The sequence below is a fragment of the Varroa destructor genome, unplaced genomic scaffold, assembly GCF_002443255.2.
Source record: "Varroa destructor unplaced genomic scaffold, Vdes_3.0 BEIS01000003.1, whole genome shotgun sequence".
In the NCBI taxonomy this organism is placed as follows: domain Eukaryota; kingdom Metazoa; phylum Arthropoda; class Arachnida; order Mesostigmata; family Varroidae; genus Varroa; species Varroa destructor.
The window spans coordinates 4231883-4256713 of record NW_019211456.1 but is presented as its reverse complement, the minus strand read 5'-3'; the positions used below and the strand labels follow the sequence as shown (position 1 = coordinate 4256713).

Here is a 24831-nt window from a genome sequence, read left to right as displayed (position 1 = left end):
GAACCCCAAGGGAACTCAGCTTAAGGGCTGTTGGTTTACCTAGAAAAGGAGTATCATAGGCCCTACGCAGCAGTCGGCGTGGATAGGCTGTCAGGACGCCAGGTGATGCCGGTTAGCGATGACGCTTTCCCCCAGCATCACCGCCATGACCGCTGCGCTAGTGGTCAACAGTGGCCCTGCGAGCGTTGGCGCATGGCACGTGACAACGGGTTGGTTACAGACCGAGAAGTGCGGGAATGGCGACACCTCCCTAGTGGCTAGCCGTAGTAGACTACCTTACATTGACGAGGGTCTGCCGTTTGTCGACCATCTCACTGCATCTCCGGCTCTCCTAAATCAAAACAGTAATATCGGTTCGTTACCATTTCTTACTTATTCATGGGCTCCTATGGCAACTTCCCAACGCCGGTTTGATTCCTCTACTTCTCTGCTAGGGCGACAATACAAACCGCATCGTCATAGGGTTCCTATCAACGAATAGGGCGCTTTTTTGGTCCTTATTTATTCGCCTTTTTTGGCTGCAATCTTTGTGCTTCAGATGCTTGTCCCAAAGGACGTGGAAACGGATACTTATACTTGGAGTGTTGACAGCTTGTCGGTAGTTTTCTTGCAGCCGCTTCAAGTTTTCTTAAGTTTGTCAGCTCACCTGTCAAAATGCTGACTCCGTGTGGAACACCATGTCACACTATTTTCAGCTTCTTTCAGCTTTCTTACAAGAGGCATGCGAATTTATTTACTAACCCACTGTACACTAGACTGGTAAGATAAGCGTTATTATCATTGCCTTCGTTTGTGTTTTGAGTAACTGTAACGACGTGCGGTTACATCATAGTGGAGGGACAGTTAGTTTTGAGGCGCTAGAAAATCCTTTCGTGTTTGCTATCAGGATGTCCTGCATATTCAAGACAGTCGAAGGTGACTCCCTTCAACGCCAAGCTCTTCGCAGGTTTAAACAAAGGAAACAGCCGTCCTCAATGAGAGTTCCTTGAGCCCGTTTCTTGCGCTGTCTCTGTTCCGGGGCACGCCAGCTACCCAGAAGGATCGACCGACTTTGCTTTGGCTCGAACTAAAACAGCTGCACTCTTTGTATGCCTCCACAAATATGCACGCGCGTTTTTGAGGCGTCACATCTTTTTTTTTGAAAGTAATACTGGCGACAGAAGCGGCAAACCGAACAAGCCCAGCCATGGATTTTTTTCGTTATCGCATTTGCTATCAATTGTATTCTGTCAACTGATATTTCGATATACCGCATTTAGTAGGACTGTCCTCACTTTTACCGAGATGATTGTTTTACGGTAGCTGAAATGGAGAGAAAAGAAAGATACAGTCTGCTTTGCCTTCTCGCGGAATGTCGTGAGGACATAGGCGCAAGACGTCTCCGTTTAACGTCTAGCTTTAAAAGGCGCCTTGTCCCATTTCTTGCTTTCTAGTTTTGATGGTTTCATTGCTAGCGAAAAGTCATTTCGAGCTACCGTCCGATTGAGGATTTTTTTTTTGAGACTATGCTTGGCGCCACTGGCGTACAAACACCGAGCTACGACAAGCGAGGGCATTCCTGCGACGTCCGTTTTTTGTAGTCTTTTTTGTCGTTTTTTGTAGTTTTGGAGTCCAGACCTCAGACTTTTGCTCTAAGTTTAGTTAAGTTGATCGCAGCCAGACGGCGATCCTTCACGCAATCGCGAACGCAACAAAACAGAAGTGGACGCGTGGCTTGTTCGAAAATAAACGGTATCGTACAGAGCTAGGCAGCGGCCCAAAACCGTAAAATTCTGACTCTGAAGAAAGATCGAGTTCTCCCGCTGTTTTCCACAGAATGCTCGAGTCATTGAATATTTGTACATGACATTGAGTAGTGGCACCGCTGGGGATCAAGTGAATACATTTTTTTGCTTGTTTTGAATGTCAATCTATCATAGTTACCTAGTCCTTTTGTTCTTCTGAGATGAATTTCATATTTTTTTTTTTAATTTGTGCCGCATCCACTACAATTGAGTGAGAAAATATTCACGTCAATTCGTACCTGATTGTTTACAAAGTTGGAACGAGAGATTAAATGTTAACAATACTTTAGGGACTTTTAATCTGTCACAAAGGAAGCACCTTGACAATGAGTGGTTTCACTTGATTGATTAAAGATCAGTTGGTACGCTATTAAATTCTTAATCAATGCTACCACTTAGAACATGTTAATTTGAATACTAGACCTTTCTGCAATAACCCATTATATGACACATATTGAATAGGAACTTTTCTGTTGTGGGCCTAGTAGAATAACGTTATCGTGGATATTTGTTATGCATATTGCCACGATAGGCTTTGTGGAAAAAATCACAACGAACAATCCACTAGTTATCCTCCGACCACTATTAAAGGGGACACCTGTTCTATGAGATACTGACTGTTAAAAATTGTTCGTGTACCTATTTGTACCGTGTTCCAAGCAGGTAACGCTGCAGCATAATCTCTATTCAACCTTGAGTACCTAGTCCGTAAGCGTTCGGCGATTTGTTTTGCGCTGAAACCACAGTTAAGTTGAACTGAATATATGGAAACTATCGTAAAGGAATGTTTACCAAAGTTACAAAACAGCCTGTACGAGCTGGTGTGGAACGTTTTTATCTAATCGTTTGTAGTCCGAAGTTCTGCCAGGAGAGCAACGTGATGTCCAGCTGTAGGGCTGAATGGAATAAATTGGACAAGCTTGTAAAGTCGAGGCCACTGCTGGCAATGTCCGTCCAACGACTTCACGTTTGTGAACGGAAGCTAGGTTGGGTTGAGTGGATAGGCGACAAAGATAAATACCGTACTCGATGCTGCCGAAATCGACAACATCGATCACCCTACTCCGGTCACAGACCCTCAAGGTCTAGATCTGACCCCTACAGAATATCGTAGCAGACTTTGGTCATTCTTAAAAAATTCCCCGAGCCCTGAGCCCGAGCAAATATTCAGCTGATTGTACACATGCGCCAATTAATGATAATTAAAGTAAGTATTGTACTTGGTTTACCGCCAACAGCCCCAAACCGTACAATCACTGCATAGTTGCCGCTTGTCTCCAATAGCAATAATAATTGTAAACAGGACGGTAACTTCAGCCGAGGAAGTGTGTACGAATTTACATCTAAGTTCATCTTTAAGGAACCTCTAGTGACATGTATTCGTGCTAGATGTTCCATGCATGCTAGTATTAGGAACTACATGTAACTAAAGCCATCGCGTCCTCTAGTAAGCTTGAAGCTGTGGCACAAAAAAATAGTGGCTATCCTTATATCAACTGAAGTAAACCATCATATATAAACGTATCGTATGATACTACTATTTGCGTAAAAAAATTTCCTTATAATACATGTTTACGGTACTACATGAAGTCGCATTATAATCTAATTCACACTCCCCTGAATTGTTTTTATCTATCCACACCTGTCGGGTAGTAGTAGCTTGAACCAATGATCCCTGACCTCCTCAGCCGAGATTCAAATATAAAAAATTCTCAGAAGTGAACACAGACTTTTGCCAATCCGATATGTTATTGACACATAAAATCAGAGTAGCAGTACCTCTCCTTATTTTATCGTTCAATCGTCCCATTTGCTTATAATTACAAGCGGGAAAACGTCATAAACGTTTTGAGAAAGGAACAAAATTATCAATTATTAGCAAAATAAACAAGTAACACAAGCACGCGTTTACATAATCTGACTACTAATTCCTAACTCCATCATAACACATGAACAGAGCCGGCCTTAAATAAATACTTATAGGCCTCATTTCACATAGTGTATTACAAGGAGAAAGCAAAGCCAAGTTCTAATGAACACCATTAGTAGATAAACCTGGTACTCTAATTTCATTGTCTCAGCTGTGATGGTCGTCCCGAAGTATCCAACGCCAACTCGCTTATTCGGCTTGTGAACGGAAGTAGACTGTGGCCGACAAGCACTTTATTGATTGCATGACAATACACTCGCAATGAGCCTTTTTTATTCCTATTTCCTTTTTGTGAATTGTGAGAGCCTCCGAAAGTCAGCCTGGAAGCTGCATTGTGCAGAAACTCTCTAACTTCCTCTGTGGAAGTATGATCACTCTCTAGTAAACTTTGAATTGCCAGCGAGTCGCGGCAGATGACCAAAAAAGAAAGTCGATTCTCGCTACAGCACGCCGCTATCCAGCGAGCTTGAAAAAGGGGCGAGCCACAACAACTCAAAACTCTATTCAGATGATGTAAGCGTTCTTTTTTTAATTCATTTTCTTATTTTAATTAATCGTCATTGAAGACTGGTTTGTGGTTAGACACATGACATTCAGAATAAATACCTTGGTTTACGTATCATCAACAGAGAGTATGGAATCATCCTGCCTTTCCAAGAGCTTTTTGATTGGACTGCTGTCCGTCCATACGCGTGCTGCGATACGACGTTGAAGAGTTAGTAAAAATGTGATTTCAATACAATTAATAAAAATCAGCTTTCCCTATCGACAGTGGAAACAAATGACAATAAGGGTATCTATTTCTCATAGTAACGTTGTCGATCGAACGTGCTGGGCTTTCGTCCACGGTTCAGGTCATTTCATAGCATTTGAGCTGACCCCAGCAATCCACACGTTTTTCGAACAGTCTCGACACGACAGTTTGATTATTATAATTATGATTATATAGGTTTCTGTGGGCTTCTTAAAATATCGCCCAATTTGTATACGGTACACAGACTCATTCAGCCTGTTGACGGCTAGGTGTGTAAACGATAGACACTTTCAATAGTTGTTGCGAGCCTATAAAGGAATCAATTACCAATTATCAATAAATTAATACAATAAAGTAGGTTGTTGCACGGTGGCGCAATCCAATAGTACCTGCTTATTTGATGGCCATTAAAGAGTAAGAATAAATGTTTGCCTGCCACAAGCTATTATATAATTTATATATAGAGCTATTATCTACTGAATAAATTACTGATACACATCTCTGTATAGCATTAGGTAATAGCAGTATGTACATCTGAAACTTAGCTGGATTGACTCTATTGGATTTTACCTCGTCCTTCGGTAAGACGGTCATGCTATCAAAAAGGAACTCAATATCAAATACAGAGGGTAATCTCAAGCTACTCTATAAAAACTATCTGGGTCGTTACAATATATAAGCTTGGCCATGCGGCAACTTCAAATGGGACACTGAATTCTTCTGATATTCAGCCCCAGTGAACGAAACAAGTAGTCAAGAACAGTATATTTCTTCGTATAATCACAATTTTCATGTAGTGTATGTTAAAAATGCTGATATTAACATTTTGTCATTGTGCAATAAATATAACTTGCTTTTTATATACAATTTCAAAGCAGAGAACTGTCTGCCAGACTGGGTACCCTAAAAAGCTTGTCATTACCATTATCTTGAAACGTGACCCCCCTAAAAGATACTGGTGATGACAATTACGGATCACTGCAACAATTTATATACAAATTTAAGGGGTCTCTTCCTAAAGTAATGTTGAATTGACCAGTTTATTAAACATTTTCACATGTATATAATATTATCTAGGGGCTCGCTACGATATGCGCGATCGGGTTAACTCTATATATATAATGCACTGACTGCTAGAATTCATAAGCCACGGGAGCGGTAAACCACTAGTACTGTATGACCAAGCAAAATCGTACGAAGTAAATTATGGCTCGTTCTAAACTGACTGCATTTCTAATAATTAACAGAAGTTAATAAAAACAAATTTATGTACTAATTTTTTTCTAATGATTATATCAATTCTGTAATTTCTGTAGTTTTTACAGACGCTCAGCATGAGTATACAATGCAAGCATCAGCAGTATAAGTAGAGAGCTATTCATCTGGCTTTTTTCTTCTCTAGACTCTTAACGGTCTGTTCCGCAATAAATCACTGCTGACTTTGATCTTTCATCGTTCGAGTGCATAGCATCATCTGTAATGACCTGCCAGTTATGAATTCGTTTATTTAGCCTTTGTTTGTCCGGCTGTTTTTATCGGTGTACTCCACATATTTTATCTCGATCAATACACCATACAGATACCGTGCCTTACAGACACGCGAGTTATATGTAGATGCGAAGTGATATAGATACTTGTTATTATAAAGAATGGTTCTTGGGTATTTAGGGCGTAGCGTTGCGCTTCACAAGCTGCTATTGCCAAGCCAATAACAAAACTACAATCCGCGCGTTGCAATTTAGTCGCAGTGCTGCAGGATAGCGTGGGAACAGGACAGGGAAAATTGGATTCAGCAGCAGAAAACTGAAAAGGTGCATCGAGAAGATATAGATAGCACTGAATAGATAAAGAGGACTGTCCTAAAGACCAACTAGCGTGTAGGGGCAGGAGGTGCCTTAAAGGGTCGCGCTGCTAAGGACCGACCGCTAGGCGGCAGGGATTCAAAGACAAGCTTTCGGACTCGGTTGCGGAGATAGAGCTGAGGTTGCCGAAAAAATTTTTCAACCTTGTTCAATTCCGAAGTGGAACATTTGCAAGTATAATGTAGGCTAAGCGGGCGTTACTTGATGGGTGACACTAAAGCCTAACTTGTAAGGCACGAGTTCAAACTGAAGTGTTTCCAATGAGCATACGAAATGTGGCTCACATCGAGCCTCTTTGTTGGTGCGCCGCTTTGTAGCGATAATAGCGCATCCGAAGGCGAGCTCTCGCTAATCGCGGCTAGTGTTTGTTCAAGGAAGGTTAAGCTGACCGATTTATATTAATGAAGGACACGCCTTGTCACTTTGGAGCTTAGGGATCCCGTCTGGTCCTTCTGCGACGAGCCCATCCGTTGGTATTCTCAAGCTTTCGCAAAGCTCATTTTAACGCCTCTCCTGTTATTCGTGAAGTGAACCCGCAATGTTGTATAGAAAGGAGAATCCAGCCTCGTAGTCGGAAACACTTTGGAAATTGCAGCGTTTGCCGCCTAAACTTCACGAAACGAAAATATGGGCCGCTTAACCAATCAACCCGCTTTCAAATTCAGCGAGAGGCACATCTCTATAATATCGCTTCACTTAGCTTACGCTACCTGATCATGCAGCAATGCATCCTTATGTAAGTTCGGCAGCGCCCTGTTTGACCTCACGTTTATATGTTAAATGTGTAAGCATAACGTGTAACATCAAAGTGCGCTTGGTGCTCATGTTCTACTCGTTAGAGCTGACGAATGTTCTCAAAATATCATCATACATACAATATGCACACACGCTCACACGCCAAGACGTTCACACAATCAGGTACATATGTAGATGTAGGTGCATGGTATATAGAGAACACACAATTGGTGCTACCTGATGCAGTTGGGATGCCCAGTTGGGGAGTGTGGGTGGACCCACATGGATCGTAGTCGACAGACAATGTGTTACTACCAAGAAGCCGAATGCATCTACCTAGAGACCTAGTTTTAACAACCTCCGCCACTTTCTGTTTAGGTACGTCAAGATGCACCTCCTTCTTTCACACTTAAAGTTTATCTCTGCTTCGGCATTCAATACCCATCAATGGGTATACTCAACACTCGGAAACAGATATTTCTATTCACACAGACGTCTGTGCACTGTATAGAGATATAACAATTAATGCTACAGGTTCTCTTTAGCCTACGACAATTAGTAAGATAAATAATGTAATAGTAATGATATATTTCGCAGTTTGGGCTAGCTCAATTATAGCAGATCTGTTATTTTAATGCGTTCTCAGCTCTAGGCAAACTTTCAAACTAAACAATATTTATAAGCCAAATAGTTTTAGTCAGCTAGTTTTTTTGTTATAAGGCTCTTGTCTTCAGCTACATTTTACCTAATTTAATACAAAAAGAAAATAACATCGGATTCATATCTAGACGAATCTAGATATACCTTTTTATAGGACGTTGTCAAAGCAATCACCAGCTAACCCTGATGCCAAAGAAATAGCAAAAGTTGAACAGGCACGTATCAAATCTATAACGGGAACGTTTTTCCATTATTCAGCCTCCATGCGTCACGCGCAGCTCAGCAAAGTCAATAGCAGGATGACCAAGGCACAGGCGCCCGAATCCTTGCCTCCGCAGGGCCTTCGTTTGAAAATGTATCTTCAGTCAAAGTCAATTTGGTGGTTGAATACTTTATCCGCACAAAAGAGAAATGAAGATAAATTATCTAAAAAGAAAACGGCCTTCCAAAAAAACCTTGTCATGTGCCACCTATTTTGTAATGTTAAAGTCTGTAGGCAGATAGTACCTATGTCTGTTGGAAGTACATATACATTGTTTGGGATTCTTATACATGCTTATAGGATTGGCTCTTGTCTATCAACTCCGCCCGTGTATATTATTATATTTTGTATCACTTGTCGCTCAGTTGATTTAAGTTGTTCTTGCTAAGTTGCAAAATCAGCACATGTAGTTATACGGAATTGAGCTCAGGATAAAGCAATTGGCAGTTTAAAAAAGACCAGCAGTTTAAGAAGATTACAAGTTCAAACGTTATTTTTATGTAATTCGCGCGAAGGTGCCCGCGCAGTTGATTTTGAATTGATAGCATCTATTTGATAAAAGCAAGCTAGACAATCAATTACCGGTAGCCATTTAATAGCCATAAAAAAACTCCGCCGGAGTATCTGATAGCATTAATATTAGTTTTTCTTTTCCTTTTTGGCCAATACTTCGTATTAACAAATACTCCTGATAATATCCGTTACGAGCATGACGTCTCAATCTGATCGACGTTTTTTTCTAGCTTCATCCTTCTCTGGTGGGCAACTCGAACTGACTCATCTCTAATCTGTAGCGTCGGCGTACGATAAACTGGTGTTCTGCTGATAATAGTTGCTTATAGACTGTCTTTCAAGTGCAGCACATACTATGTTGGACCATCTATGTTGGACTGAGTTCGGCAGGGATCCATTTTTTGCTTCAGCTTTTTTTATTATGATTTTATAACGCACGCTGCGAGGAATGTCTCTAGTCATTTGTTCTATGGACTCCAATCTCCTCATTTTAGCCCTAAAAATGACTGCACCAGAAACGAACTACTGTTTTGCTCAAAGCCTCCTTGTTCAGTGAATTCAGCGCTATAACCATCAAAACCATCAGGAACTGAGAGTTGATTCTAATCACTAGATAATATTTTTGCTTCTATATTGTTTATTTCGTGATAACGCTAACTACCCTCTAATCACGCATCTTAAATCTCGCCTTCTAAGGGTGTTTAATTTTTAAAATGTTTGATCCATTGGTTAGCTACGGACAAGCTAATACGTAAATCACAGAACTTGGTTGAACACTCCAACTACAACATAAAATTCAAATAATTGATTTAACTTCATGCATGATAGAACCTACCTTGCTCCTCTAAAAAAAAAAGCTATCTACAAGGCATATTGTTGCTGACAGCGCCGTCTGTCTGCTTAGTCATGCAACTATGGTACAATGGATACAAATAATTACAAATATCCATGTCAGATGAGTGTTTCGCATAACGTAATCATCACACCGCAGCTACCATCGTCTGCTTTAGCGTTCGCATGAACCAACCCAGCCCTCGCCGGTAGCTAAATCTACCTCGTCTGTATTTGGCTACGGATGAAATGGCAATAACTTGTCACGCCTTGCGTCATCGAAACAACACTGCAGACATTCAACATTAAATCACTGTTGTTAGATGCCTACGAGACGGATAACACTGTATCAAACTATCGAATACATAGCGTTGCCAAGCCATTATTGACAGACGGTAGCAGGCGTATTGGCGGAACAAATTGTTGTTATCGTCATAATCGTCTACCGCCATAATAATGTTTGAATGACCCGCGGGCTACCTACTGTCATATTCCGGCCCTTGACTAGTCCCACAGGCGGCGCTACAACTAGCCGCTTTCACTGCGTATTATTTACAAACAAAAGCTCTACTGCTTCGAATCCCTATGCATATGCCCCAATCATATTTATAGATCTATATATGTATATATATTAGTACGGCGTTTTCTAAAATAGATCTACAGTATACGTGAAATCATCTCTGGTCAAATAATTTGTAGAGGTCTCAATAACACAAATAAAAATGTCTCAACATAATGTCACGCGGACTAAATAGAACGAACTGAATAGCATCATTTCTATATACGCGCTCAACAATGGTGAAAAAAAAAGTTCATCTGCTCTATCTACATCATGTAAAAGTATCGGCTTAATCTTCTCATATCGGTGTGTAGTAGCGGGTGTTATCTGTGTTCTTTTCTGCTCGATTCAAATGATAGCTTGTAATATAACTAGCATATGTATTGCTACTATAAATGTTCATATGAAGGAAGGGAATGCCCTACTCAGAATAAGCACGTGCAAGTCGAGATAGGCTTTATCTAACAAAACGAAGCTCCCATCTCTATTGTCAGGAAATCGACAAGACTTCGATAAGCTTATAAAATAGGATTTCGATACATCTGCATGAAGTGTTACGCCAACCGCCATTATAAGGATCCATTGAACAGCAAGGTACACTGATGGTAGGCATTTTTGCAGCTCAATTGCGCCCCTCACAATAACGGAAAAACATCATTTGTTTGACTTGCCAGGTTAACGCTTACATACTGCCGAGGAAGTCTGAAGATTAAAATCGAACTCAGGGCCCGCCGTTCCTATTTATTCTAGGGGTAACCGAGCTATCTATCCACTACAGTAAGTTAACGTAGCAAAGATGTAAATCGATTAATCTTAAAAAAATAGTTGTTCCGTATTACCTAGACAAAGTAAGATATAAAATCATTAAACACGTCCCAGTGCTAACTCTCCTTCTTCTATTCAGGCCAAATTGGCTTCCAAACACCGTTGTTCAAGGACGTATGTTTTTTGTGACGTCTAAGCTTAAGTAAGTTCGAGATAAAGTTTTACGAACGAGCGTTCAATTTTTGCGAAACCAACAGATACCACTCAGATTTTCAAATGGTTATTACGTCTAGCAATAGCGACAGCAGGAACAGCAACGTTTTGTATCGCTATAGCTAGTGCGACACATCGGTAGAGCGTTCCCAATAATAAGTGGGATCGGCAAAGCGAACTAAGTTGATGCCATAAGTAGTTACCCTGGTCTGGCTACTATACTATACCTATGCTGCCTTCATTCGCCTTTGTTCATTCGTGAGATACGCCATCGCTTTCCGGCCACCTCTGCTTGCGATCCACCAAACGTCGAAGACAAACAGAAAAAACCGAAGCATTGCTAGATCCTGTGAAGGTACGAGTAAGTTCAAATAGAAGAGTGCCTAAGCGGTGTCTAAATGAAAATTAGAAATATTCTTGTAACGGCGCTTATGTTACAGTAATCCTCTATCAGGTCACCATGATAGGTATGCGGGGTTCTGACGGGTTTCTCGTTACGATTCCCACCATGTTATGACTTTTCCTATTCCAATATCTGAACCCCGTGGCTGCTGGTACTCGAGCAACCACATAGTTCGTTTTCATCTATGCCTGCTCTGTGGTCATAAGTTGGTAACGTGACTCGTAGAGCTGCGAGAAAGGTCGCAGAAAGAGAAGGCCAATCTGGTCACCTCAGCTCCTTTCGTCACGTGCGAAACAAATTGTAGCTCAAGGCAGTGGGGGACAGTCTGACAGCACTCTGTCCATATAGGTCTTTCCTGAACGCCTGTTCGACGCGATGCGGGGCTGCAGTACGTGCGCAGAAGGCTGACAGTCATATAATAAGCTAGGAATCAAAGAATAACTAAGAGAAAAATGGTACGAATAAGGACGGATTGATAGATCATTGTTCAGCAGAGTGTTTAGCGCTATGTTCACGAGCTATGTTTGTTAAGTGGGACTGGGTTCAATTTAATGGAATATGACGAATGTTTTTCATCTTTCCTTATCTACTCCCATCCAGAATACTTAGTATGCATATATATATTGTGGACCCTTCACCATCAATTACCTAATAGCCTTCTCGTATGCTTTTGCACGACTCAATGACATCTTGCGCCAAAAAGATCACCTTGTACTTTTTCCTTCATGCTTACACTTGGCGTTCTACCGTGAATTTTGACATTCTCGTTTTTACTTCGAAAGCACTTACGAACACCGACGGCAAAGCGGTGCTGCCGCTCCCGCTTTACCTCCAGGGACTCGAGGCAGCTTTGCTCCTCGATTACAATTGTGTGAAATAATTCCCTCCATCTAGCCTTGCTTTGCCCTCACTACATACTATCGTACTAGAGCATGGCCACATGCACGGAGTGGTATTTAATTACTAAAACATGGGTGGATACATACAGCGGATTTAAGTTACATACCTTGGCCACACCATATCGCCTACCGCTCTTTACTGCTTAGACGACACCAACGTTAGCGTTTTGTGTTCGAATTATATTGCTCCAATTATTCCAATCACTAGCAATTTGTAATGCACTTAAAAACAATTTATTATTTACCTCATACATTATTATCGATGATAATACCGAGTCCCTTATAGACTGGTCTAAGTTTGCGTTTATCTGTGTTCGTAAATACTCAAACGTAACGTGCACCAACCGATTTGAACTTATCGACGAGACACATCTTCATCTCCTTTATTCGACAGTTTTCTGTAAGTATTTTTTTTTTTAGATATGTATATTTGTGTTGCATTTTGCACTACAAATATACATATCGAAGTATTAAACCAATTGAGTAACAATCTGTAGGCTGAGCGTGACCAATCAAGTCAAACAAAAATAGAGTAAGGGTCAAGTACCTTCCTAGAAACTGTTTGCAAACCTAAATCTGTTTTGCGTAATTTTAAATCACAACTTTATGAAGTTCGTTCCATTGAATTATTTTATTAAGGTCGTGGTTTGCTTTCGGCGTTATTTTATAGACGCTTTCCTTTGTGTAGTTGTCACAAATAGTCCTATATAAAAAAAAATTCAAACCACAGGGTCGGGGCGACGATTCGATGTCATTGCCTAATCCGTTACCACAAGAAAGCTACTCACTCAAACAGCCACAGACTTTCGTTAAAAGTGGTGTATTATCACTCGTTGATTAGCGTGGCATGCACAGTTTTGTCTCCGATGATTGTGGAGACAGGGGCCCTGCATTTTGAAATATGTCACCATAAAAATATATTGAAATTTCTTTTTTCACAAAACAAAACAGAGATTGAATTGTCAAATATCAGTTCAGCTAAAAGTAGCTTGCGGAGACTAGCTCTGTCCGCGTAGGGATGGACAGGCAAAATATGATACGAGGTGATGAGTACGATAGCACTCCAGGATAGCTCAAGCGACCACATTGGATATGGTCGTTTACCGGAGGAGGACGGTAAAATCGTTCTTTGCTGCCGCTTGTCTGAAATGTTTTGACTGGCGAGACGCAGTCCAGAAGTAAATTTATTGCAGACTCATCGCCGTTCCATTAAGAGCAGAAGTTTGGTAAAGGATCTCCCACTATAAATAAATGCGAGCTAAAGAGCCAATGATGAGTTAGCAAAACGTCGTACTATCCATAAGCTGAAGCACAGGAAATAACCGTGAAATATAGCAATATTACAGGCTTCCATGTGCCCACTGGCGTGCTTTTGACAGTGAAATTATCTAAGCAATGATAGAATTATAGTCACAGCCATCTTTTTTTCCACAGATACAGCGACACATCTACATGTATATATGAGCTATTGACAAGTAATCAAAGGCCAATCAAAAGATGCTACCTCGTCTATGACAGTATTTTCAGCAACAATGCTTTAGAAATCGAGCTTAGTTTTTAAGGTGGTAGCTGAAATGTCCAGATGACCTGTGTAGGCCTATATACACTTTACCGCTAGAAGATGAAATTTATTTCTACAGTAGCTACAAACCTGCTGCAGGACGTGCGGATCTTCAAAAGTGGGGCAGTAAGGTAACTTAAAATCCACTAAAGATACAAGCTTGAATGATACAGAAGAAATGAACTTGCGCAAAAAAGATGACGACTTCAACCGAAATAGTCGCGTCGTAAAAGTCCTGACAAAAAGGCAAGGATGTTCCCTATAAAAAAGGAAAAACTAGCATTACAAATCGGAGCGACGGTTGTTCACGAAGAGAACGAAGTCCAACTGTGTAAAGGAAAACTTTTCGTACACTTGACTCTGTCCAAACGCCGACAGCATTAGCAAACATTAGCTACGACAAACTTTACTTGTGTAGGATAATGATTCCACATGTTTTCAAAAGAATTGAATAATGTATCTTGGCAAAACTCGAAATGGATCCAACGTTTTAAATAGCTTATGCGCTAAAAACACGACCTAGTATACAGAATGAACCCTTGATACCGATAAACAAAAAAGTTCTATTTGTTTATATCTTGTATATTTATTTGCAGATTATAAAGACCATTTCCCTTGAGGGTAACCGTATTGACTAAAATTCAAAGCAGTCAAAAAGAATTCTATAGACTGCGCTTTTCATTTGTTCTCAAAAGACACTAAAAGCCTTGCCAGAAGATACGATTGCTGTGAACATACAACGTGCCTTTCTGGGCTGTTGATTGGACGCCAGCCCCGTCTTTAGAAACGTTTACAACAATGTTCGCATGTACTGAATAAATTGGTCCTATTCGTTAAATCAGACAACAACTATAGTTTTGGCCCGACTAATTCGGAGTCATGTATCATCGTTATATTGTTGCAATCGATTTCAATTTGCATCCTTCATTTGTAGTAAAAAATAAAATAGAAATGTACCTTTGTCTCAAAACAGGGTATATAGTGGCCTAAGCCATCCAAATCCGAAGATGCTAGTTTTAGAATTTGTCACTACACCGTTTATTGGACAGTTGTGTCGCATACTCAGCTGAAGACCATTCACAAACGTATCTAGTTTAACAGTTATCCATAAGACAAACGCACACAAAATGTTATGACGTCAAAACTACAGTACAAAAATTCACAACTCTTTCTCTGTTCCTCTCATGATATCATGATGAGTTAAAACAGATAACAAAACGCTACGAATAATGATCCAAGCAGATGGCGCGGAAGCAAGCGTGCGTCGCACCAGCAGACGCTTGCAACGGCCGACGCTTTGTTGCAAGCCAGCTCATCATTGTAAGTACTAAACTACACAATTGTTTCACTAAATACGTCACATGTCAAAGGACGTACACATGAGCTTCACATGTGCCGGTAGAACTCTACGGAGCAATATGTAGAATTAGAACGAAACCGTTTGATTGCACCACTGCATGAGCACTAAATCTGCCAGTTATCGACAACAAACAAAAATACTGTGCTATTTAGAGCAGACTACAAATATTGCGAAGAAATGTAGCGGCTTGCTTTAGCCTATGCGAAATAATTTCGAGCTTTAACAGATACAATATAAAAGCTCGATTGTTAATTTGTTCATTCTAGACGAAATCCACTGAGGGAGATGTTTTCACGTTCGCATTACTCAGTTTTCTGTGTACGAGACAAACTACTACGGGGCTGCGTAAGAAGTTTCTAGCCACTACGTGACAACGACAACCGTACGGTACTAACTTTTCTACTTTTGTGACTATATAACTAACTAGAAACGTAGTAATAATGGAACTACATCATAATACACAGCTACGTACTCACTGTGTCTGGGTCTGGGTGTGCGCACGTGTGTATCTCGACTTTAGATTAATCAGGGCCGGACGGGAAGGAAAACGTATAATACTTATATCGCTATAGCATTATAGTCTTCCTCGTAATATATAGGCGGCGCTTCGTACAGTTAGGGTCGGGTTTTTTTTCTCTCTCTCTCTCTGCGCTCAACTCCCCTTTCTCTTGTGCAGCTGCAAATAATTTAGCACTGTTGCAGAGACGAAAGAAATCAAAGAGGAAACATTTACGTAGCAGAACTTTTCTCGACAGAAACTACCAGCGGACCTCGACAGGTCCGGTCCTCACAAAATACCTAAAGACACTTTCCACTCGGGTGATCGCATATAAATAAAACGTTAAATTCAATAACTCACAGTAATCGACGACTGTACCTAACTAGCTTAAGGGGAAGCATTACGCAACGGATATGCGAATTAAAGATCTCGTTCACAAAAGGTATATTGCAGGGACCATTGGCAAAAATTGCCGTTGAAGGTTAGATTTCGCTCGAGAGAAATCGAATCTCTCAAGATCCCGTAGCTGGATCATTGGCGACCAGAGTCACTGCACAGTCGTAACGAAATGAAGGAAAAATATTTCGATTCTAGCCTGCTTTAGCGTTCCGTTCAGCACCCGTTATATTTATATGCATTCGAAATTAACGTACAAGCATACGTTAATAATAGTACAAATCCTCGCCATTTTTATCCGCCGTACATCCTCAGCAACGACAATAGCAGCGACAGCCAGTCCTACAAGTGATGTTTGTATGATGAGACGCTTTAGTTATCCACGCAATCTAGGCGGCATCAAAAAGAAGACCTACAATGTCAGCGCTACCCGGTATCGTAATTCCAATAGTTACAACATAGAAGCTTGGCAAGATCTGTATCGACGAGAGAACTATTATACGAACGTTAGCAGAAGACATTGCGAAGCAAACTTTCATGCTTACTATTATCGTTTCAACAAAAGAAAAACGAATGATTTTTATCATGCAATTGCATTTATTGGTTCTGAAGGGTATCCAATGCATGAAAAAAAGACACTTGCGAAATTCGTTCCGAAATCACGAAACGTATCTATTGGCTGTTTCGTAATAGATTCCCGGTTCCTCGTAAGGAGAAGAATCTTTATGCCGCGCAGAACAACAGTCCTTCTCGAATCAATTATCGCTACGGATGTGTAACTTAAAAACTTAGACATCACAAATGGCTATAGTTCTATTACGCAAGGTATTTCGCGATAAGAAGTTCAGCATATGTATTGCAACTCTACCTATGGGTTTGAATTTTTTTTTTATAACACTCCGCGCCGGAAAGAGCTTGCTCGTGCTGCATTTAACTGGAAAAAGAAACGCTGAACAATCTATAGAGTATAGCATATATGCTTCCTTGCGCTGTTTTGATACAGAACGGAACGCACAACAATATCTCTGTTTATATTTAAAAAAAATTGTATTTATTCGCGGTTCTGTCGTACCGTCTAGGGAATCAGTGCAATGATAAAGCCGATAGACGCCAACCAAACCCTATGTTTCTATTGTGCTCTCCGATTTAATCCCTTACAATGTAATTGCAGTTCTTACTTCAGAGTTCCCTTCTTCATATCAGCAACGATTTGACGGTCCGCTAAAGTTGATTACAGTCCAAGTAATAAAGTCTAATATAATGACGTGTACTCGCAGGTAAAGAAGGTGAATGAGAGCGTATATAGTATCCGCATGGTACATGTACAAAGGCATACGCCGGACAAGGCATAGCTATGTTCTACGCAAGGATGTGACAAAGGGTGCAAGTAACAGAGAGCTGTAGTAAATCGGACGGGTTCTACAAGCGACTTTGATAAAAATATCAGCAGCGGAGTCGTTATTACGCCTTTGATTCTCTCTACCTCTATTTAATCTTCCTTAATTTTATAGTGGTTCGACTGTGAACCCTTCCTATTTAATATTCAGAACACCGCGAAATCCTGTTGACATACATTTATAACTGAGTCCCAGAGTCGCCTACTCCAGAACAAAGTCTGTTCTACGTTGACGAATCGTGCAGGCTGAAATGAGCAAACAACTAAAAAAAAAACCAACGGACAGATTTCTTTGATCAAGTGCGTCTTTTTGCTCACGGGAATGCGTTTTTTTCCTTATCGCCTGCCATGGCTCTGATTGAAGCGTCGCTCGCGTTGTTTGGACTTTTCTAAAAAATCTAGCCAGCGAAGATCGCGTCACCTATTCAAAAGTTAGGAGCTAGGTAAATCGTTTTAAATCCTCCTTCTAATTGTGTATAGTCCATATTAAAAGAAGGCATGCTATACTTGAGTATATGGTACGCAATTCTATCGTGGTATATAATGCGAGAATTTGCGATTTTGTCTAAGCAGGATGCTAAGAACGACAAAGATATACCCTGGAGCACACGTTTCAGGGTTTCAAGCTATTGAACTAAGCTATCTGATTCGAAAAGTTCCTTATTCGTTGCAATACTTAGTGTAAAATCAATCAATCCGTAGGGCAGTTCTATTCCATTGTTACGGCCCATCTACGGTGCATCTATGTTTGATAATTTATTAAAACTATTCTTACACGCTGTATCGCTCATTCCTTGATTGAGCACCGGGTGATAACACTTGTCTATCAATTTATAGCAAACGAAACACGCTCATAGCAAAACGTCACCATCGTAAGGCGAATTGAATTTTTTATAAAATCATAGCGAAGTTTTACGCATCAGCGTCATTAAATGTACGCAACGTTTTCTACCTACCCGCAATTTGACATAACGCAGTAACACAGGTGCTTTTGTCAAGCAGTTGCTCTAGAGAGCATTTTGTGTGAAGTAGCATTTTTACAGCCTCGGACGATTGCGGAGGCCATATATAAACTCTATAGATTACCATATCCTTTTGTATTCTTGCCAAGATGCGTCAAAAACATAATATAAGTGTAAGGGGCAAAGGCAAACGACAACAGCCCTCGGGATGATTCTAGTTTTTTAAGCTGTTATTAATGTCGTTCATCGAAAACAGCCGCTATACTGAACGAGCAAAAGCAAAACTTCTCTGATCATAAACTGAATAGTAGAGCGTACAGCATTGGGTATAATAGTTAATGCTAGGTGGCATATATGTACTTTTCCTGGTCAGAGGATGACATACATTAAGCCACAATCGGCTGAGCGCAGCTATATCGATAAAAAGTAGCGCAGTGTCAGTAGCACAATGCTAGGACAACGCTAGTTCCTTAAATAGGCTACAGAACCAAATTGAAAGCATTGATCGAATGTGTTTATTGTCATTGTGTCAAAGCATGTGTATTTAAAGCAGTGAAAGTGTGGGGTGAGCCAAGATAACGTTATGGCAGAGCTCTATGATGTATTTTCCTTGAATCTAATAGTAAAAATTTTTGGCAGGGCCAGATTGATGGCCGCTCTTTGCTTATAACTAATTGTATCACTATGTGTTCGTGTATGTGTGTGTGTACGGCGCAAGGTATATAGATTCAAAGGACTTTGCATAGCGTGCATGGTATATCAAAAGGCACGCGAGAAACCCATTGGCCTTGATGCCAAAGCAACGACACTGACATAGACACACTACCATTAGATCACTGCGTAATGGCAATAGCATCAGCGGTTGACAACGCCGATATCACCATACTTATACAAACTACCCTCTTTATAATCGTCATTGCAGTTCTACCAGATCTAAAAGGATTTGTTTAACGTAATCGTAGATGCAGGAGGGAGGAAAGTTCTGCTGGATTTTCAGGAAAAAACTTCTTCAAATTAACTTCCCACACAACATCTTTTCGGAATAATAGAGAGCAAACATAGAAACATTAGACCATTATTGAACTGGTGGAAGCTCACATAATTTATGTGTGGGTATGCTATGCGTTGCTTTTAGTTCTACATGTCGATTTTAAATCTAAAAAGAAAACGGCGTTAGCACGTTCTCATTACGCCATTCTGCATTAAAGCTACTAGTGAAGACCAAACAGCGAAGGGCAAATTGGCACAGAAAAATGTAGGCAAAAAAGATGGTGCCACTTCAATAATAAGACGATATCATAATATTATAAGGTCAGTGTTCGTTCGTTCAGATATCTACATGGTTTGCGAACGACGTCTACGCTGGATATAATAATAAGCCATAAATACATAAACGAGTCGTGGTCGTATATGACAAACTATTTGTTATAGCAAACGACTTTGTTCGCTTGCCGGCTGTGGCCGCTATATCGATCATTGCTAACGAAAGGACACCCACGCGGCACCGATGATTGATCAATGGCGAGTCACTTCGTTCGTTACTTGCACCGTTCCGCTGAGATACAATATGTGAAACACAAGCTCTGCAAACAGGCACACACGCATTAATGCGGCAGACACGAGACCGCTCCGCCAACCGTCAAACAAAACAAAGAATAGGAAGCGGAAGAAAGACAACGAGGAATGACGCCCAGTATCACAAGCATTGTTCATAATGGATGATACATTTAACACTAAGAAAGCGACATAAAAGTGAACGGCCATTTCTACATTTATTTTTTGACAACGGCAGTAACTGACATTGGACGGTTCCAGACACCCACTCTTCTATGTACCTACTGTATTATTGCTCACTATAATTATTCTAGTCGTATTTGATCTAATTGAGGCACGTTCACATGGCACTGTTCATTACTAAAAACACCGCGGCGTCCCGTCGTTTCGCTGTGAATGCTTTTTAGTTGTCCCCAGTTCGCCACAAAGTTCGTCATAGCTAAATGGGCACCATCGGCGTACTGTCACCCGCTGCTTACCCCCATCGAATTATCGGCGTTGCCTCTGATCCCCTTCTTTACTTTCTACTGTAGACGAGCCACCGATATACGAATGCGTGAATGTAGGTTTATAAGGAGATAAATGGGTACCGCGGGAGCATCAAACATATAATTGTAGACATGGCTGCTGGTACTATTGTCATTTGTTTGAGAAAGGGGAGACGCGGGGCAGACGATCGTGCCGTCATTATGCGCCACCACTAGCACCGCTGCTTCGGCCATGAAGATGGAAATGACGTTCTATCGTCGTAGACGCTTATTCTTCTTCGTCTCCAGCCTTCCGTTTGCTTTTAGTCGGTCGCCTGGTCGGTCTGCTCGTCAGTGTTTGCGTCCCTATAGGCGAGGGAGTGCAACTGGTGTTTCGGTCTCCTTCCTTCGAACAATGTCTGCGTTTGTTGGTTCGTCTACCGTCCGACTACACTTGTGCGTTTTATATATGTGTGTGTAGAGCATGCGTAAATCCGGATGTGTGCTTATTCACCACCACGTACCTTTCCTTGTTTCCGTCTTACCTTGGCTCTGTGGGACGAAGGTCGTTATCCTGATGGAGCTGATGATACTAATAGTCGCTGCAAGAGAAACACAACGCGGCGGTTGTGCCGTACTGTCAACAGGCTGATTCTGCCATCCACAGTTGTTAACAACGATTGCTGAGCACGCATTCGGTAAGGAATGTGTCTCCTTACTTAATTTTCAGACAGGTTATAATGTTCTACATAGATAACATAGTTGTTATCATTGCACTGCCTCATCATAAATACACACTCCGTTTGGTTTGGTGTTACCCGTGATAATTTTTCCTGCTTTCACGCTTATTCTCTATGAGCCTTGTACAATGCTTACATTTGCGCCGTTTGTATGTCCTACGACTTTTACCTTTTGACGATAACAATAGTCGCAAACACTCAAACACAAGCATTACAATAATGAGGAAGAGACGCCATGCACGTGGCCTTCATCGTGGCCGTTGCTCCTGAAGTGGTCGTTGTGGGTGGCGTTTCAAGGGATTGATCACAATTCTTGCTTTATCGACTGCAAATAATAGAAGTACTTTCAGGCGAAGCGATAGCTGGCAGGTCACTCGCGCATTGCTTTCGCTATTGTTATGCTGAGGGCAATACCGCACCGTGCCGGAACGGCTGCCGCTACTGCTTTCAGCGAGGATCAACAACGCTACCTAGCCGCGTTTCTGTCGTTGCCGCTGCTACCGTATCGGAACGTACTCTCCGGATGATCCACCACCGTTGGCTAGCAGCGGGAGCCGCAACAGCTCCTTCCTTAACACTACCACAGCTCCGATAATGATGATTGTTGTTATGATTATTCAACTTCGCTTCACCCTGTTGTCACTTAACGATAACATCAGTCGGCAGCGGACGACTGCGGTTTGGCCCGAGGCAACGGCGAAGCCAGCGAATAGACAGGTGAGTAAGGGGCAAGGGGATCACCACCGTTCGTTTCTTCCAGACGCTTTGATTTTCTGTCGTTATTGCTCTTGTTAATGATGTCAAATATGTCCGCCGTCGCTACGATTCGCCCGACAGTGGATCTCTTCTTTTTACTCCTTTCCCTCTCTTTGCTCGTCTTTTTCTGGTGTCGAGATCTTCTTTCGTTCCCATACTTTGTTTCCACCCGCCACCGGCGTCGCTGCCGTCCTGTGACAACTCGCGCTCTCTGGCCCGTTCTGTTATTGCCCGGCCACAATTAACAGCTTATTGGCACCCTGACTTCGGGTCAAATAATCAGGAATGGCAGAAGAAGCATACAATAGTACCAATTGTAGTGCTACGGATTACTGCTGCTGCTATTGTTGGTGTCGTTTACTGGATGGCTATCCCAGCTGACTGTTCAGCCTTTACACACCAGCGTCGTTTCCGCCTTCTCGCCAGTTGTCCGCCATCGTTTCCCCTTTGTCTCGTGGATGTTTGATTGCCTCATACCACCTTGCAGCTAGGGGATGAAAAAGCCACTAACTCCACGATGCTATACGACGGCGCTGTGTTGAAAGGAAAATCTCGTCTTCTATTTGATTCTATTCTCGAATCCTCGTCGATGTTATCTTCTTACTACTGTCGTTGTTGTCGTCGTTGCGTGTCTTCGCTTTCGTTTTACTAAAATCTTTGTAATACCGCCCTTAGATTTCCCAAAAATAGTTATTGTACTGTCTATGTCTACGCGACTTTTTCATCTTCCTATAGTTAGTGATGTTGATTTGGCCGTTTTCGTGATATTTCGCGTTGTCGCCGTCGCTATTTTTGTGTATCACCGTGATCAATCTGACGGTAGAGCTTTAGAAAGCGCAATGGTGGCACGTCTGGTAGCAGCAGTCATTGTTGTTGCTGACGTAATAGTTGTAACCCCCAGGATGAATCTATTTCCAGTTGTAGTAGATTTACTTGGCGCAGCTTCGAATTTAAATGAGGAAAAGTGAGAAAGATTTGCAAATCATAAACTTCATTGCTGCTTCTGTTTTGTTCATATGGTTGCTGTGGTCGATCACAGTGGACCTAGCACGTCTCGACGACTGCCTTTGGGAGCCGCTTGCTGCTAGTGGCCATCGCAGTCGCCGTAGTGCGAACTGCGGTAATCGCAGTCGTCAGTACCGGTCGCCGTCGTTGTCGCACCGCCGCTCGACTCTGGCCCTGTCGACAGCAACAGCGGCCAACGAGTCTCAGCCCGTTTATGGTGTTATTCGACGACGGCGGGCCCTCTCCGCCCTCTCTCTGGTCGTCTGTCCGCCCATTCTTTTCTATCCATCTATTGTCGTGGTCGCAGCAATGGCGACAGCGGTAGTACTAGTACTTGAAGCAGTAGTGCCGCGGTATCCCTATGTTGTTGTGTATTGGTACTCGTTCGTCGTCCACTAAAGGCGACAACTCGTCGCCAGTCAACGATAACTGACGACCAACCGCTGACAACTACACAAATACCATAGCATCGCCACCGACGACGACGACGACAGCGGCGGCGGCGGCGGCGGCGGCGACGACGATCGAACCAGTCAGCCAACAAATCAGTCAATAGTTAATGACCAGTTGACCAGCAAGGCATCTAGCCACTGAACCGCTCTTTTCACACACGCCACCATCCGTCGTTCGTTCGCCGTCTCCAATGATGCTGCGGCAGCTACAGAGGCGGCGGCTGCGACGGCGGGTTACAGCAATTGCGGCGCTGGGGGCCGCTATTGCTCTTAGAGCAACGGCGGCAGCGGCGGCGGCGAGAGCATCAGCTGCGCTACGGCCGCGCAGATGGCAGTGGTGGAGGGCGCCAACAGCAGACAGTACCGATGCCGGCGGCGGTGCCGTGGCGGCGAGAATGGAAGCGCACCCGTTGACCAGTCAGTTTTGACGATAGGACCGATTTAGCCTTCTTGTTGTTGCTGCTGCTGCTACTTCTGTATCTTTCTATTGTTCACTTCGCTTCTGCCAAGCCCACATACTCGATAGGCAGATAGTGCCAATGTATTTACTCGCCCATGAAGGCAGAATCGCCCGGTTACTGGGTTCCAGTCGTGGATAACTGCCGGCGTAACCACTGATCTTGCCACCACAGCCGCGGCTGCTGCTGTTATTTTCCATTAGGCTGCCATGGCTACAAGCTGCGGCCTTTACAAGCGCGTACTTCTCTCGCAATAAACAGTCGTCTTCCAGTTGTTGCGACTGTTTTTCGGTATCTGTAAAGGCGCGCAGACGATGGATGCAAAGATCGACAACGGACGCCATACTCGATGGGATCGCTGCACAATTCCTCGTGTGCAGATTCGAACATATTTAACAGTCGAGCAACCCGTTTCTCAACCGTCAGTACTCATTTAGTTGTATTTGGCAGTCGTTACCCACCAGCCCGTGCTGAATATAAGGTGTTAGTCTATTTATTACCATCTGCCATTTATTTTGTATAGGCAACACAAATGAACATACGGTCTGTGCACCTCCCTCCTGTGCATAGTATCATTGCCGCCCTTGCTGCTTCTGCTAGGGCTAGTATCTGATTATACTGACTGGTCAATCCAACCGTGTCGCAAGTATTGGACTAAACTGTAGAAAGTGCTCTGAGCACCCTGCACACACACGAGACTACGGAGCGTCCCTAACATGCATGCAGAGTTTAAATACTTATAACTTTAGTTTTATTTGTAATTAATTAAATCGCGTTACATGAAAATTTACAGTTACCCAGGAGGTGAAATTACATTCATTTATTGTATTATTGGATTTGAATGTAGTCTAATCGCTTTAAACAATTTTCGGCTAAAACTATGTACATTTTTTTACATTTTTATAAGTACCATTCGCAAAATTCGGTATCGTCGTTGGTCGCATGTACCACTGCCGGAGTGTAATTTTTTCATTCATAACTTTTAACATAATAATAATAATAATAATGTGATAGCTCACGAGTTGATTATATAAGATTTTCAAAATATTTTGCTT

General features: G+C 42.0%; 1 protein-coding gene and 1 long non-coding RNA gene across 14 annotated transcripts in view; one reads left to right on the top strand and one right to left on the bottom strand.

Annotated features, from left to right (window-relative positions):
• The window catches only part of LOC111246901 (uncharacterized), a 96418-nt gene extending 75377 nt beyond the window's left edge, over positions 1-21041 (bottom strand). For 3 of the 7 annotated variants that reach the window (XR_015324541.1, XR_015324542.1, XR_015324547.1), the window contains exons 1-2: positions 14689-15123; positions 13822-13990 (exon numbers count right to left, since the gene is read on the bottom strand). This is a non-coding gene — a long non-coding RNA (uncharacterized LOC111246901). Of the gene's footprint in view, positions 1-9554; positions 13429-13821; positions 13991-14688; positions 15124-15567; positions 19955-20910 lie in introns of those variants that run through there. The other 4 variants (XR_015324545.1, XR_015324546.1, XR_015324544.1 and 1 more) reach the window with 4 other exon arrangements.
• Mettl14 (methyltransferase like 14) overlaps positions 15279-24831 on the top strand; it is a 29517-nt gene continuing 19964 nt past the window's right edge. For 2 of the 7 annotated variants that reach the window (XM_086984690.1, XM_086984693.1), the window contains exons 1-2: positions 20724-21063; positions 21456-21822. In XM_086984690.1, the coding sequence (XP_086840816.1) occupies positions 21700-21822 (123 nt within the window). In that variant the 5' untranslated portion in view covers positions 20724-21063; positions 21456-21699. Of the gene's footprint in view, positions 15479-20720; positions 21064-21455; positions 21823-24831 lie in introns of those variants that run through there. The other 5 variants (XM_086984691.1, XM_086984694.1, XM_022797264.2 and 2 more) reach the window with 5 other exon arrangements.